General features: G+C 41.4%; 3 protein-coding genes across 3 annotated transcripts in view; 2 read left to right on the top strand and 1 right to left on the bottom strand.

The window, feature by feature from the left end:
• The first annotated feature begins 11 nt into the window (after positions 1 to 11).
• On the top strand, positions 12 to 4,162 carry PSMD10 (proteasome 26S subunit, non-ATPase 10). Its single transcript, XM_082061848.1, has 5 exons — positions 12 to 178; positions 303 to 401; positions 1,560 to 1,706; positions 1,809 to 1,975; positions 2,991 to 4,162. Exons 1-5 carry the CDS (start codon positions 65 to 67, stop codon positions 3,142 to 3,144), a joined length of 681 nt encoding a protein of 226 aa, XP_081917974.1. The 5' UTR covers positions 12 to 64; the 3' UTR covers positions 3,145 to 4,162.
• A 76-nt stretch (positions 4,163 to 4,238) lies between these two features.
• The window catches only part of LOC309444195 (synaptotagmin-like protein 2), a 77,748-nt gene continuing 68,923 nt past the window's right edge, over positions 4,239 to 13,063 (top strand). Inside the window, exon 1 of the mRNA XM_082061828.1 lies at positions 4,239 to 4,369. The gene's annotated coding sequence lies outside the window, so the exon portion shown is untranslated. The remainder of the gene's footprint in view (positions 4,370 to 13,063) is intronic.
• Positions 7,650 to 13,063, bottom strand: part of VSIG1 (V-set and immunoglobulin domain containing 1) — a gene marked incomplete at both ends in the record, with an annotated part of 39,428 nt that continues 34,014 nt past the window's right edge. Inside the window, 5 exons of the mRNA XM_082062192.1 lie at positions 7,650 to 7,833; positions 9,186 to 9,312; positions 10,256 to 10,375; positions 11,074 to 11,229; positions 12,557 to 12,755. Of these exons, the coding sequence (XP_081918318.1) occupies positions 7,650 to 7,833; positions 9,186 to 9,312; positions 10,256 to 10,375; positions 11,074 to 11,229; positions 12,557 to 12,755 (786 nt within the window). The remainder of the gene's footprint in view (positions 7,834 to 9,185; positions 9,313 to 10,255; positions 10,376 to 11,073; positions 11,230 to 12,556; positions 12,756 to 13,063) is intronic.

Below are 13,063 nucleotides of genomic sequence, written 5' to 3'. Positions count from 1 at the left end.
CCCCCCTCTGATTGGCCGGCGCGGGCCGAAGCCTCGCGGCCGAGGCAGGTCGGTGTCTGTCAGCATGGAGGGTGCCGTCTCCGACGTGGGGATCTGCAACCTGGCCTACGCCGGGCGCCTGGAGGAGCTGCGGGCCCAGCTGCTGCACGACAGGGCGCTGGCCACCAAGGCCGACCAGGTCAGTCGGCTGCGGCCCTCCCTGCGCGGCGGGGCGGGAGCCGGCGGCCTGTGGGGCCGCTCCCCGCCAGGCGGCTCCTGTCAGCCGCTTCCCGCCCCGCGCTCACCGCCGCTCCCTCCCTCAGGACAACCGCACCGCGCTGCACTGGGCCTGCTCGGCGGGGCGCACGGACGTCGCCGACCTCCTGCTGGGGCTCGGCGTGCCTGTGGACGACAAGGATGATGTGAGTGTCGCAGGCCTCTGGGAGCCCCCGCCCCGTGACGGGCTGGGCTGGGGCTGCTGCCGGAGGCGGGGAAGGTGCTGAGAGCCGGTTTGCCTGTGGAGTTCGGTTGCGCAGTTTCTGTCCGGACCCTTGGCTGTTACCATTTCAGCCGCACCGGTGCCCCCAGCAGCGGCCCGGCCTGGGGGTCACTGCCTGCTGTTCCCCACCTCAGTCGGTGTATCCAGTGTGATTTCTAAACCAAAGGCCGTAGTACTGAGTGTGCGCTAGAAAGGCAAGTTGAAGTGTTTCACCGCTTATGTGGAAGAGGAGGTAATGAGACTTGATGAGACTTACTTATTGTCAAGGAAAAAAAAACAAGGGGGTTTGGGCTGTAGTTGGGGTTTTTCATGTTATCGTTAGGTCTGTGTGATCCCTGTGAATATGTTGTGCCAAATCTGAGGTACCCTGGGGATTCCTCATGACTGGGGAAGGCATTACAGAGTAGGTGATGGCTTCAGTGATTTCACACTTGTTACTGTTCTAGAGGAAGGACTGAAATAATTGCATCTGCTATGAGGCACACTAAAGGTCATTCTTAAAGAAAGAAATGTCCCATCAGTTTAACTAGAAGGTAGGATATAGAAAAGATTGCATAAACTTTGGAACGCCATTTTCTGCCACTCTTATTTGTGCTTTAAAAAGCACTACTGTCAATTCTGCAGAGGCAAAGTGGTGGTTTTAAACTAAAACTTGAGGAAGACATTTTTACAAGGGTGGTGATAAAACGCTGGCCCAGGTTGCCGAAAGAGGTGGTGGATGCCCTGTCCCTGGAGACATCCCAGACCAGGCTGGACAGGGCTCTGAGCAACCTGAGCTGGTGAAGATGTCCCTGCTCATGGCATCTATGAGCTGTGAAGGTCCCTTCCAACCCAAACTATTCTGTGATTCTATGAACAGAACTGATTTCTGTCATTTAGCTGGCAGCTTTTGTCAGGTACTGAACACAGGCATGTCAGAGGACGTGAGACTTGTCTCTCTAGTGATAATCAATAATGTTTTGCTTTACAGTTATAAGAATATATGGAGTAGTCAAGTCTGTATTTGTGTTATGCTTTGTTGTGGTTTTTTTTGCCTGAAACTTCTGGTTTGAATAATGTGGGGTTTTTCTTGCCTTGGCAGGCTGGTTGGACTCCCTTACATATTGCTGCTTCAGCAGGTCGTGATGAAATTGTGAAAGCCCTCATTGCCAAGGGTGCTCATGTAAATGCTGTCAATCAGAACGGCTGTACACCTCTGCATTATGCAGCCTCCAAAAATGAACAAGAGGTATGTTTGCTCATGCTACTGGAGGTGGTGTTGCTCTTGGAAGAAGTATATAGTTATATTAACATTTCTTCCTCCTCCCCCTTTCTCTTTTTGCATATTCAGATTGCAGTCATGCTTTTAGATAACGGAGCTGATCCAGATGCAACAGATCATTTTGATTCCACCCCATTACACAGAGCAGCAGCCAAAGGAAACCTAAAAATGGTACAGATCCTTCTGAACTACAATGCATCTGTTAATATACAGGATTCTGAAGGGAATACTCCTCTGTAAGTCATTTTTCTTTTTATTTTGCTTAATATAGCATAATCTCTATGAAATGAAACTCCATTACTTCAATTTCTTTTTTACATTTCTCAGTGCCTCAAAATACTCCCTTGCTTCACATCCCTATGTAATTAAAAAGGATCTGAGAATATCATCCTTACTATTTTGCTGTAGTGTGTCTGTACATACATGCTTTGTGTTAATACATCTGCTTAAAAAGTGTAGAATACCTTTTGTAATAATTCGGAGTACATTCAGTTGCCACTAGACGGCAGAAAGTAAGCTAATGACATCACAGTCAGAGGAGACTGGTCTTGCAGGCTGGCCTGCTCTGTTCTGCCAAGCAAGAACTAATTTTGGAAGCTTGTCTTCACCTGTCTAGGAAAATAAGTTTTATTTTAAGTACAGTCAGTCCAGTGTTTGATATTACCTTAGAGATCAATTTTAATTTGTAAGGATAAAACTGTAGCTGCTTTGAAGTTGGTGGCAACACTCTGCCCTGTCTACAGTAGAATCGAGATTTTGCCATGAATAAGATCAAGCAGTATGTTTTAGCTGTGCATAAAACCCAGCATTGTCCTGGGACATACACATTTATTCTCAAGATACTATGCCAAATGGAAAAAAAAATTTGCAGTAACACTTTACTTGGACTATTTTTAAGCATTGTACAGTTTGGTTTATCACTTTTGATTCAAATAGAGATTACCATTTTCCAATTTCATTGTGGATTGTGTGCTTCTTAGCTTTGCTGGCTGCAGAGCCAAATCCTAATCTAAAGAAGTGTCGTAATATTGTGAGGACAACAGCAGGAGAAACATTCTTGATTTGCTTAGTGACAACAGTTACTGGGCAGCGAGCTTTGGAATCTATGTAGGTAGTTGGTTGCCTGTGGTTTTGTTCTAGAATGTATTTCCCCCCCAACATTCACGCTGTCATTTTGACAAGGCATAATTATTGCTCCTTATAAGCTTGGACTGTTTAATAGTGGCTGCTGTTCTCTTGGTCTTGTTACAGTCATTTAGCCTGTGATGAAGAGAGGGTGGCGGAGGCAGAGCTGCTGGTTTCTCACGGTGCAAGTATTCACATTGAGAATAAAGAAGAACTGACCCCACTGAAAGTGGCCAAGGGTGGCCTGGGAGCCAGACTTAAGAGAATGGTGGAAGGCTAGTGGGGACTTCTCACTTGACTCTCTTTCCTGGTGCACTTGTATTCAAGACTGCAAACTTTGTATTTCGGTAGTTCAACTAGGATGTCGTGTATGGGCGTCAGCGTGGTAATAAAATGTGTATCTCTAGCTTGCCTTCAAGTACAGTGCCAATACATTTGTACTTCCTGTTAATTAAAGAGTTCAGTGATTTTTAAAGTATTTTTCAATATCTTGCAGTTTTCTTTTGGTTTACAGTATGATCTGTATAAATGCAGTCCTTCCTTCTATTTCAGAACCTAATTTAGGATTATTTCTTTTAAGCAACAGGACCAAAAATGCTTTAACCATCTAAAGTCAATTTTATTTTGGCAGCTTATTCTAGAGTCTTTGTTTTTTCCCCTTAGCCTTTGTGCCTTGTGTGTGTTTTTTTGTGTGTTTGGATTTTTTTTTGTAGGCACTGATTCTCTTCCTTCAGATTATTCTAAACAACACCTTTCCTTTTGTTGGATGCAGTTTGCTCAGTTACTTAGATAATTGTATCCATTTTTACTCAGCCTATTCAAGTGAGCTCTGAGTGTTTAAAGCTCTTCTGTTGTTATCTATTGTTATCCTGTTTCTTTGAATCTTTAAATACGTGTATTTGGTGAAGTGCACTGAGCTGTTGGCAGAGTACAGGCAGTTTCAGAGTTATCTCTGCAAATACAGTGTTATATAATGAATGGCTCTGGATACTTCTCTGGGATGTACTTCAAATCTAATTTTATTTCCTCTTTGTCCTTCTGTAGGTTTGTTTTTCTGTTCTGTTTTTCTCGCAGTTTCCTATCTTATTTTATAACAGAAGCCTGGTTTAATTTCTATTTACTCATAGCAAATCCTGGTATTAAGTTATTAGAAGGCAGAGCTAATGAGACTGAGTCTGAAAAGTGACCTCCTGTTCTGATGTTGGAAAGATCACTTTTGACACTAGTGGGGTAGATTCTCCCTTCTGAACAATGATGCTGATGAAATTGTGTGAAATAAAGAACTTTCCTAAACAACAGTCTTTTGGTGTTACAAAACTTTATTAAACTTACATGTAACAAAACAAGTATTTTCTAAACAGATTTACGCTTGGGATGTGAACAAGTCAGATGAAACCATGCCATCCGTTACACAGTATGGAAACAGAACATGGTTGTTCTTCAGCTGCAAGGAAAGTTTGAATTGGAAGATGACAGTTTCTACAGTTTGACTGGTAGGGATCAAGGTAATGCAATTTATTTATTAAGCGAGCCAGAAACTTAAAATCAAACAAATATCTTCACGAAGTACTTTAAGCCTATCCTAGAAAGCAAAATACAGGTTAAATTTCATGGAGGGTACCTATTGAGAGCAGGAGGGAGAACTGGCCTGTACAGGGAGCTCTGGCCATGCAGACCTTGCTTGAAAGAAGAACCTGACTGAGTAAATGTTTCTTCAGGCACTGCTGAAAATTTTATTTGAGAAAAGCTGAAGTTAAAATTCTGTGTTCATCCTTGATCTTTGTATAGGAAAAAAAGCCCTGCCACAGCTCTGTAGCTTTGTAAATCCACGTCCCCAGGAGATGGTGGCTTGAATGTTGGCTTAATATCTGGTTTCCATATGAATGATCCCTACTCCCTCAGGAGAAGACAAATGGGCCATGCAGCAAAGACTGTCGGAATGTCTGAGGCAAATTCTGAAAAATGTTTTGGCATCCTGCATAGCTCTGCAGGGTTTTTGAGCTATAGACCATGGATCAATACCTAATTTGGCTTGTGCTTTGCCAAGAGCATCAGTGGAAAACTAGGAACAGTGCCCCATCCTTTTTAGAAAGCTGTTTTGCATGAGAGAAACTCAGAATGAGAACAAACATCTGCCAGAAGGCTTAAAAAATACCTCAGTATGTTAAGAAATTCCAAATAAATGTTCTTTTCCTTACCTTCCTCCTCACCCCCAGCAATCTGTTTTGCTTCTTATTTTTCCTTTTTTTGCCTTCCTTTTTTTTAGTACTATTACATACTGGTGGTTAGAGGTATGAGAAGAATTATTAGTCTAGAACTTGTGTTCAATTGTTTTTTCTTTTTATGGAAAACATAAGCTGAGCAATTTTTACTTTTTTCGCAAATGCAAGACCTGTGGTGTTCTGGGAAGATTGCATTAGCCGTAGAAGGTGATTTCAACTTCACCAGCCTAAGCTCCTATCTTACTGTTGCAAGCTATATAAAGAATATATGCGGATAAATTTGTGGAGGTGAGATTAAGGAAAGATATAAAAAAATATAATAATAGCTTCCCCTCTTCAATCACAATAGTGCTGTTGGCAGAAACGTGGAAGTTGGAAAGTTGTTGCAGTAAGAAAAATATAACAAAGGCATATACATACAGGAGATTACTTCAGAAGAGCTAATAAAACTACAGGAGTGTTGTGAAGAGTTGATTATGTTTTCCCATGAAGAGCAAGAGTGAAAGAATGCCTAGGAATGTCACAGAAGACATTATTTAAAATTAAGGCCACGGTCAGCTAAGTTTTGGTCTCCCTTGCACCTATAATTGATTGGAATTATCTAATTAGGAAACAGCTTTGGCAAGAAATGGCACCCAAACAGGAGTAGGTAGCACTTACTCTGCTCTTGCTGTTACTGAGCGTGCTTAACGTTGTAGTTCTGCATGCTTACAAAATTTTGGGTGTGAATATTAGAAATTTTTATTAAACTTCTAAACCTAGATTGAAGGACCAGAGTTGGTGGATTTTGCTAAGCAAAATTGCCACAAGAGTCAGTAAGACTGGTTAACAAGAGATTTCTGTACAGGTCGTGACTTAAGGTTTACCCTGAGTGCTCTGGGGAGAGAGGACTGCGAGAACCCACTGGTAGAATATGGCAGTGTTGCTGTTAGTAAGGGTTTGACCCTCATAGTTCAGCACAAGCAGGTTTTAGCTAAAATAGTAAGAGCACTATAAATGCTCTTTTACTCTGCAATGATGCTAAACACTAGGACGCACATTTCAAAGACAAATATCTGAAAGCCAGAAAGCTGGGTAGAAAGGGCAGTGAATACAGTCGTGCTTGATGATCCAAGTTGAGTCTTAATTAGGATCTCATGCCTTACATCTTCTTTAAATGTTGCTAGCTTTTTTTGTTGTTGTTGTGGTCACTGTTGATGAACATACCAATAGCTATAGGGACTGAAAGTGAAAATTGTATCACAGATGTATCATTCATCTATTTTAAAGATGATAGTTGCATATAACTGATGTTTACAGGCTAGAAACAGTCACTAAAGGATTTATGAACATTAGATCCTATAAAAAACTTAAGCGCCAAAAAGTTCCAGATCCCTGAGCCAGATACATTTTTCTACAGTGCATGAGACTGAAACCAGTGTCTCCTTGTGTCAGCGAATATCTGCCTCATGTAATTCAGAAGAGAGCTGCTGAGGCTGCGTGTGTTCACCTGGGCCCTGCGGTCCTTGAGCTGTTGGTGTGCATTCAATACTTACCTTCCCTTTTGATGCTTCCACCTATAGAAAACAGTTGAAGTTACACTGGGCTAAAGAGACTGGTGGAAAAGTAGCAGGAGTGTGTTGCTTAGTGGGTAGGGCAGTTGCCTGGAAATAGATTTAAATCACCTCAGGTAGAGGAAGCAATCAAAACTAGGGTGTAGTCTAGTAGGCAGTATTCATTTCTGAATTTTGAAAGCAGCTCTGTCTGCATCTCGTGAGGAATCTGATGCTTTGTGTGCCTGTATGACAAGCCTTGCAAGTGATCTAGATTTCCAGCTCCTCTTGTCTGGAAACCAGTCAATTGATGTCTGAAGTGGGTACCTGAATGCTGGTTCCCTTAACTGAAAACCAGAACTGCTAAAACACACAGTGCTGGTGCCTTGCAAACTTTAAAGCCAAGCAGGTCACTGTTAACAAAATGTATTCCATGGCATGCAGCAACAGGGTGAAAGTTTCCAGGACTTTGTTTTAGCTTTAAGTGCAATTCAGACACACAAGATTTCATTGGTCCAGGTCTTAACATCTGTTTCTGCACTCTGATGACATTGATGAAACTTCTTTTTACTTTTGACGTGCAAAATCAGATCCTTTAAACACTGGTGTGTATTTGCCATGATGATTGTTCTTGGTGCACAGGAAACATGAGGTTGGCCAACACGTTCTGGAGAAGACTGCTGTGGTTCAGACTGTACAGATAGATACACATGGCATTAGTGGTAGTTGACTGGAAAGCTCTTACTTTGTCAAATGCTTCAGCCCATTTCCTAACTAGTTTTGCAAAGTAGGTTGGATAAATGTGGATGATAGTATTTTTATATTTATGCATAATTATCACTAGATAATAAATGAAATTTAGTTAACTTTAAAGGCTAAATCTTGTGCTATTCACAAAGTGCATGTGTAACAGACCCTTTTCAGTCTCCAGTCCAGTCATTCACATTACAAATGCCCATTTTAGTCACGCTTCTATATTAATTCAATGCCAACAATTTTTGTATAAAGGGGTCCAAAGCTGTATTAAAACTCTAGGCTACTTCTTCTTTTTCAGCTTCTTGCTTCTCATCATTTCCAGGTGTTCCAGAGGCTGCTGTTTCATCAGCACTCGGGTATTCGTTTGTTGCATTGCTGGATGGAACTGTGGTTGCAGGAATGTTTTCTTCATTAGGTACCTGAACATATTCCGCATTGGGCTGTTTTGGAGCCATTTCTCTGCAGGAAGACAGGATGGAAATTGTGATTTCACACACTAGAGTCTTTCAAAAGAATGAGTCTTTGTGGTTTTGTTGTCTAAACAGCAACCTCCTCATTCTTATGACTCTGTTCCAAGAGCACCTGAGAAGGCAACAGCATCACTGCTGCTAAGACACGAAGAGTGACAGAGTGTTAGATAATAAGACTGATCTGCATCACTAGTTTAAGTGATCCCCTTAGAATAAAATTGATTTAGCGTGTTTAGTGCTAAGCCATGAAAGCAGAATGGGAAACAGTGCTGGCAAACTGTGTCTGAGAAGGGGCAGCAAAACACGCTGCTTGGTGTGAGCTTTCTGAGAAGTTCCGTGTCCCATTCAAATGTAGTCAGAAAAGAGCTATGAAAAGGCTGAAATTGATTTCAATATTTTAGTAACAGGTATGAATTTCCGTTTATCTTATCCAAACAATAATAAACTGACTCCAGATATTTAAGCACTTTCACATGTAAAAAATATCAGAAGCTAGTGGATTAATTCAATGTAGTAAGACTTATTAGGATGCGAGGACAAAATCAGATGTTAATGCTACATCAACTGAAAGCAGAAATCAGATGCATGAGTGACTGGCTACTGGTGTGGATTAGCAGAATTCTGTATCAGGAGGTCTTAGCCCTGTGCTACAGGGAAGTGTCCACATGACATTTTTTTCTGGCATCAGCTGCATGTATTTGTTTAGCATTTAACATCATAGGGCTAAATACAGTTTTGTATAGTGTGTGAGATTATCCCTATCCTGAAGATTTGGCAATTTAAGGGAAAAATGAGCAACCAAGGCACAGAGGAAAAGGCATTTCCAGAGAAGGATCAAAAGGGACATTCTGGGCTCCATTCTGTTGACTAAACCTTGTGTCTCCTACCATTTGAGTATCCCAAGCATGTGTCCTGTAATTTCAAATAGCACCGAACTGAGCGTACAATCCCAGTAAATTTGCTGAGCCAACCCTTAGCTGCTATTCCTTTTTTCACTTCCTCCACCTGCTATTAGCAGTCACTACTAACTTCTAAATATTAAAAACTGTTTTTCCAGCTTGCCACTTTTAGTTTGTGATGTTTAAAAAACATTTGCTAGATACTTAGCATACTTGTAAGTGGTAGCTGACTGTGGACATAGTGGAAAGGGTAATGGCAACTTTGGTTGCAAGAGCAACAGCTTAAAAGTCACACAAAAGCAAATATTCTCACTCTGGAGGTTTTCTCAAAACCCATATTATTTACCTTTCAAAAAATATTTAAATTACACTTTTGTTATGGAGTATCAGCAGTGCTTTACAGAAATAATTGTCTTAAAAAGAAGCAAACAGAATCTCTTACTGCATCTCATTACTTGATGACTTCCTCTTCTTCGCCTTCTTGGTTAAGACCCAGACAACAACACAAATGATGGCAGCTACCAGAATTGCTCCAATTAATGCTCCAGCAACAACACCACTGTCCGAATCTGGAAAGACAAAAAAGATTACTTGACTTTGTAAAAAGTAGTATTATAGCAAAGTCCCATGGAAATTCAGTGGAGGAGGCCAAAGATTCTCCAGGAGATAACTGCTTATATGAGGTTTGCTGCCTCCTTTCTTGTCCGTTAGCTCCCTGCCCCAATAAACCTGATGTTTATGTCTGGCTAAAGAAAACATTAGGCTGTTAACTCTGGCCTTTGCTCTTCAGTCCTTGTAAACGAATTCTGAAATTCAGGTTGCCTCTAAGTCTGTCTTTCAGGTGAGATGTAACACGTGTGCTTTGATCATTTGTGGGCCGCCAAAACCACCTATTTCCACTTCAGTGCAGCTTTTAGCTCTGATGTGCAGTTGTCATTCTGTAGAACACTGAGTATCTGAGTCACCACGTCAGGGACAGCTCTCATGCTGGTTGCACAACATATGTTTGGTTCTTGTTAAATGTTACTGGTTACATGAAAAATCTGCATGCGAATGTGTTTGACCACCGCCTGAGAACAGTCGGGATAAGGTTGATCACTGCTTTAGGGCAGTCAGAATAAGGTATTTTTCCGTGACTGCAGTATTTCTAGCTAGTGGTCACACCTACAGTTCCCCAGTCCTTGTACCACCACATTTCAGTGATGGTTGTAAATTCTGGGGCAGGGGGAGCTCGGTGGGACTGTTGGCTGGAAAAAATTGCTCTAAACTCCATGTATGTTGGTTCTTGGTAAAGGCTCTGCAATCAGAGCCAGGTTCAGCTCCTGCTCCCCATGGGAAATCAAGCTGGGGATGTTAAATCAGTTGTCTAGGTCAGTGTAAATTCTGGGCATGCCAGGATGAAAACTCCAGAGCTCTCCAAAGCCTGTAAGATTTAAAGTTGTTACAGCAGTTTCCTGTAAACTGTGTGTGTCATATATCGAATTTGTGATTACTTTCATGTATTAAACTTACATTTTGCACTTAGGTCAAGCTCACAGGTACTGTTCCCCAGGCTGTTGCTGGCTACGCATCGGTAATACCCAGTTTCAAAGGTGGTGAGATTGCCAATGTAAAGAATGCCAGTGCTTGGGTCTGTGACAAACAGAGAGCAGGTACAGATTGACGTTTGTACACCGTAGAGGGAAACTGTTTTCTTTAGTTGATAATACTGATTGCTGTTAAGAGATTAGAACCAGGGTTGTCCAATTATTCATTCATTGAGAGTTTTTATATTCTTTAAATAAAAAACATTTACCTTCCTTGAAAAATACTGCAGTGGATTCTGCAGGAGTGTATGAGAACGTGAGAAGCAGCCTCCTGCTCTGCAGATCAGCCTGTCTGACTGATGTTCTACCCACATTGATACTATTGTCAGTGTAACTTCACAAATTAAAATGTAACAGGTCCTGAAGATTTTCAGGATGGAGGACTTAGCACATGAATGACAAGTTGAATGGACTTAACTTATTCTGACTATCAGTTCCCTCAAAGTTCCAAGAGAAGTGAGCTGTAAAGGCATAAATATTTCTCCCATTTTAACAATTTGGAGTAGTGGCATAGACAAGACTTTAGTATGCCACACGATTTTATTAAAACAAATAGAAAAAAAGCCCTGTGTTTGTGAACAGCTGTCAGTTGGTTTGGATACATAAAATTATGATTTTGTGACACTGACTGTCAGAAAAAGAGGATGGGTTTTAACTACCCTATTTGATACACAGTGTTTGAAATGGCTGGTACTGTGGAATTCCAGATCTGCAACACAGTATGGTAGTCCTGTAGTTACGTACTAAATTGTTCGGTCACAGGCTTGAGGGCATTGTCGTCTATTTTGTACCAGCTGTAGGTAGGGCGAGGCAATCCTTCTTCACAGTTGCATAAGAGGTAGATTAGGTGGCCTCTTTCAGGCGTTCCTTCTATTTTGCAGAAAGGTTTTGACGGTTTGACTGTAAAATAACAGTGAGGAGAACAGACACATCGTGAGTACATACCTGGGGCCACAAGCACTCACCTCAAGTTCTGGTCCTGTGCTGTGATAAGAGTTGAGCCCCATCTACAGATTTCTACCTGAGACCAGAGTCTTGTTTATGGATCTGACCAGAAGGTCTCCCGTAAAGATTTCACTAATATTAAATATATGTACGTGGCCTGGTATATATTTTTATTATATTTTCTTCTATTTGCATGCTAAATATTATTATGGAGGTGTTGAGATGAAGGCTATCAATTACTTTAGTTATAATGGGCCAATCTGTATTTGTCATACAGCATTCTGCCATACAGCAGCATCATTTTCTTTAGGGACACAACAGGAGCTTTTCCACATAAAGGGAGAGGGTCAAGGCCTGACTCTTCAGTATATTGCAGTTGTGAAGGAAATAAATTAACTATGGTTGTGTTAAAAACATATCGGTTTTGATAGCATTTCCTCACTTTGCACACAGGAGAAGATTCTTTCTTCACTTATTCCACTTCACCAATTATTTTTCATCTCCTACCTATAGATATGTTGTGGTTCTTTAGGGTACTGTCAGTGGAACTATACCAGCAGAGAACACAGCCCCGTTTTGTGTGCATAAATGAACACCATTTCTTGTTTTTCATGTGAATTACAATCTCTTACTCAACTGCTCCAAAATGTACTCTTTGTTTGGAGAATTTTAGATGAGAATTAACAGTAGTACTTAAATTTTTCGTGGATTGAGTTTGCATATGTCTTTTTCTTACCACTAGCAGATAGGCAAATGGTGCTGGAATCATGTTTTCAGATGACTTTGATTTGTCACTCTGACCAGGTATGAATTCTCAATATTAAAGCAATTATTAGATGGGGTTAGTACAAACTTTTATCTTACTAGGATGTGAAATATCTCATTCCACTGCTTTTCATCATTTCTGCACTGCCTCTTTATGGTTGAACTATTGCTTTCTTCCATCCAAAACGGACTTTGTATTACTTCCATCCAACCCATACAAAGTGGATCTGAAGGCCACTGGTGGGCAAATGAGATTTTACAGCAGGTCCAGCAAGGGTAGTGGCTGTGGGGCGGTGTCAGGTCTGCTGCGTCTGGCAGCCAGAGGGAGCCCAGGCTCTGCCTGCCTCCCAACCCCTGCCAAAATCTGCAACAGCAAGCCCTTCCCTGCCACATGGCCCTTGTTTATCACACTCATTCTCTTATTCCCTCTGGTCCTGCGTATTTTCAGCTGTGAATTCAATGTTTCATAATAAGGGAAGAAAACCACAATGCAGTGATAGAGAGGAAAGGCGCTTACCGAGCACATTGACAATCACAGATTTTTGACTCTGTCCCGCGTCACCCTGTGGGCTGAAAACTTCACAGGTGTAGGAGCCGGTGTCTGAGGGCTGCATGTTGGAGATTGTTATTGATGCGTTCCCTGGACTTGTTGCAGCTGTTATCCTGTTCTTAAACTCTCCATAGGAGTAAGATTGGCCTTCTGAATAATAATAGATCTGTGATAAAGAATCAATTTTTAGTTTAATAACATGAGATCTTCCTGGCGCTTTGTTTGATAGTTGGAATATAGTTGATTTGTGATTAAGCCAAGCAATGTCACCCTTTTTCTGGCCCCCTCCCCCGAGAAAGCAGAGTTGAGAACATGGTACATTTGAATATATATTTTTAGTGGTTTGTAACAGACAAGCTTTTCAGAAATGGGATTTTTTAATTGTGTAGATGGACAGTAGCTAGTTCTTTGTGGATACTCCAGTCACAGACTGATGCGTTTGCAAAAACAAAAGTGAGACCATTGACTACTAAA

The sequence above is a fragment of the Streptopelia decaocto genome, assembly GCF_964273445.1.
Source record: "Streptopelia decaocto genome assembly, chromosome: 10".
In the NCBI taxonomy this organism is placed as follows: domain Eukaryota; kingdom Metazoa; phylum Chordata; class Aves; order Columbiformes; family Columbidae; genus Streptopelia; species Streptopelia decaocto.
Note: the sequence above shows the minus strand (reverse complement) of the source record. Positions and strands in the feature narration are given on the sequence as shown.

Coding starts and splice junctions, on each gene's coding strand:
- PSMD10 (XM_082061848.1), top strand. CDS start 65: ATGGAGGGTGCCGTCTCCGACGTGGGGATCTGCAACCTGGCCTACGCC. Junction 1,707..1,808: donor CCTCCAAAAATGAACAAGAG/GTATGTTTGCTC, acceptor TTGCATATTCAG/ATTGCAGTCATGCTTTTAGA. Junction 1,976..2,990: donor TCTGAAGGGAATACTCCTCT/GTAAGTCATTTT, acceptor GTCTTGTTACAG/TCATTTAGCCTGTGATGAAG.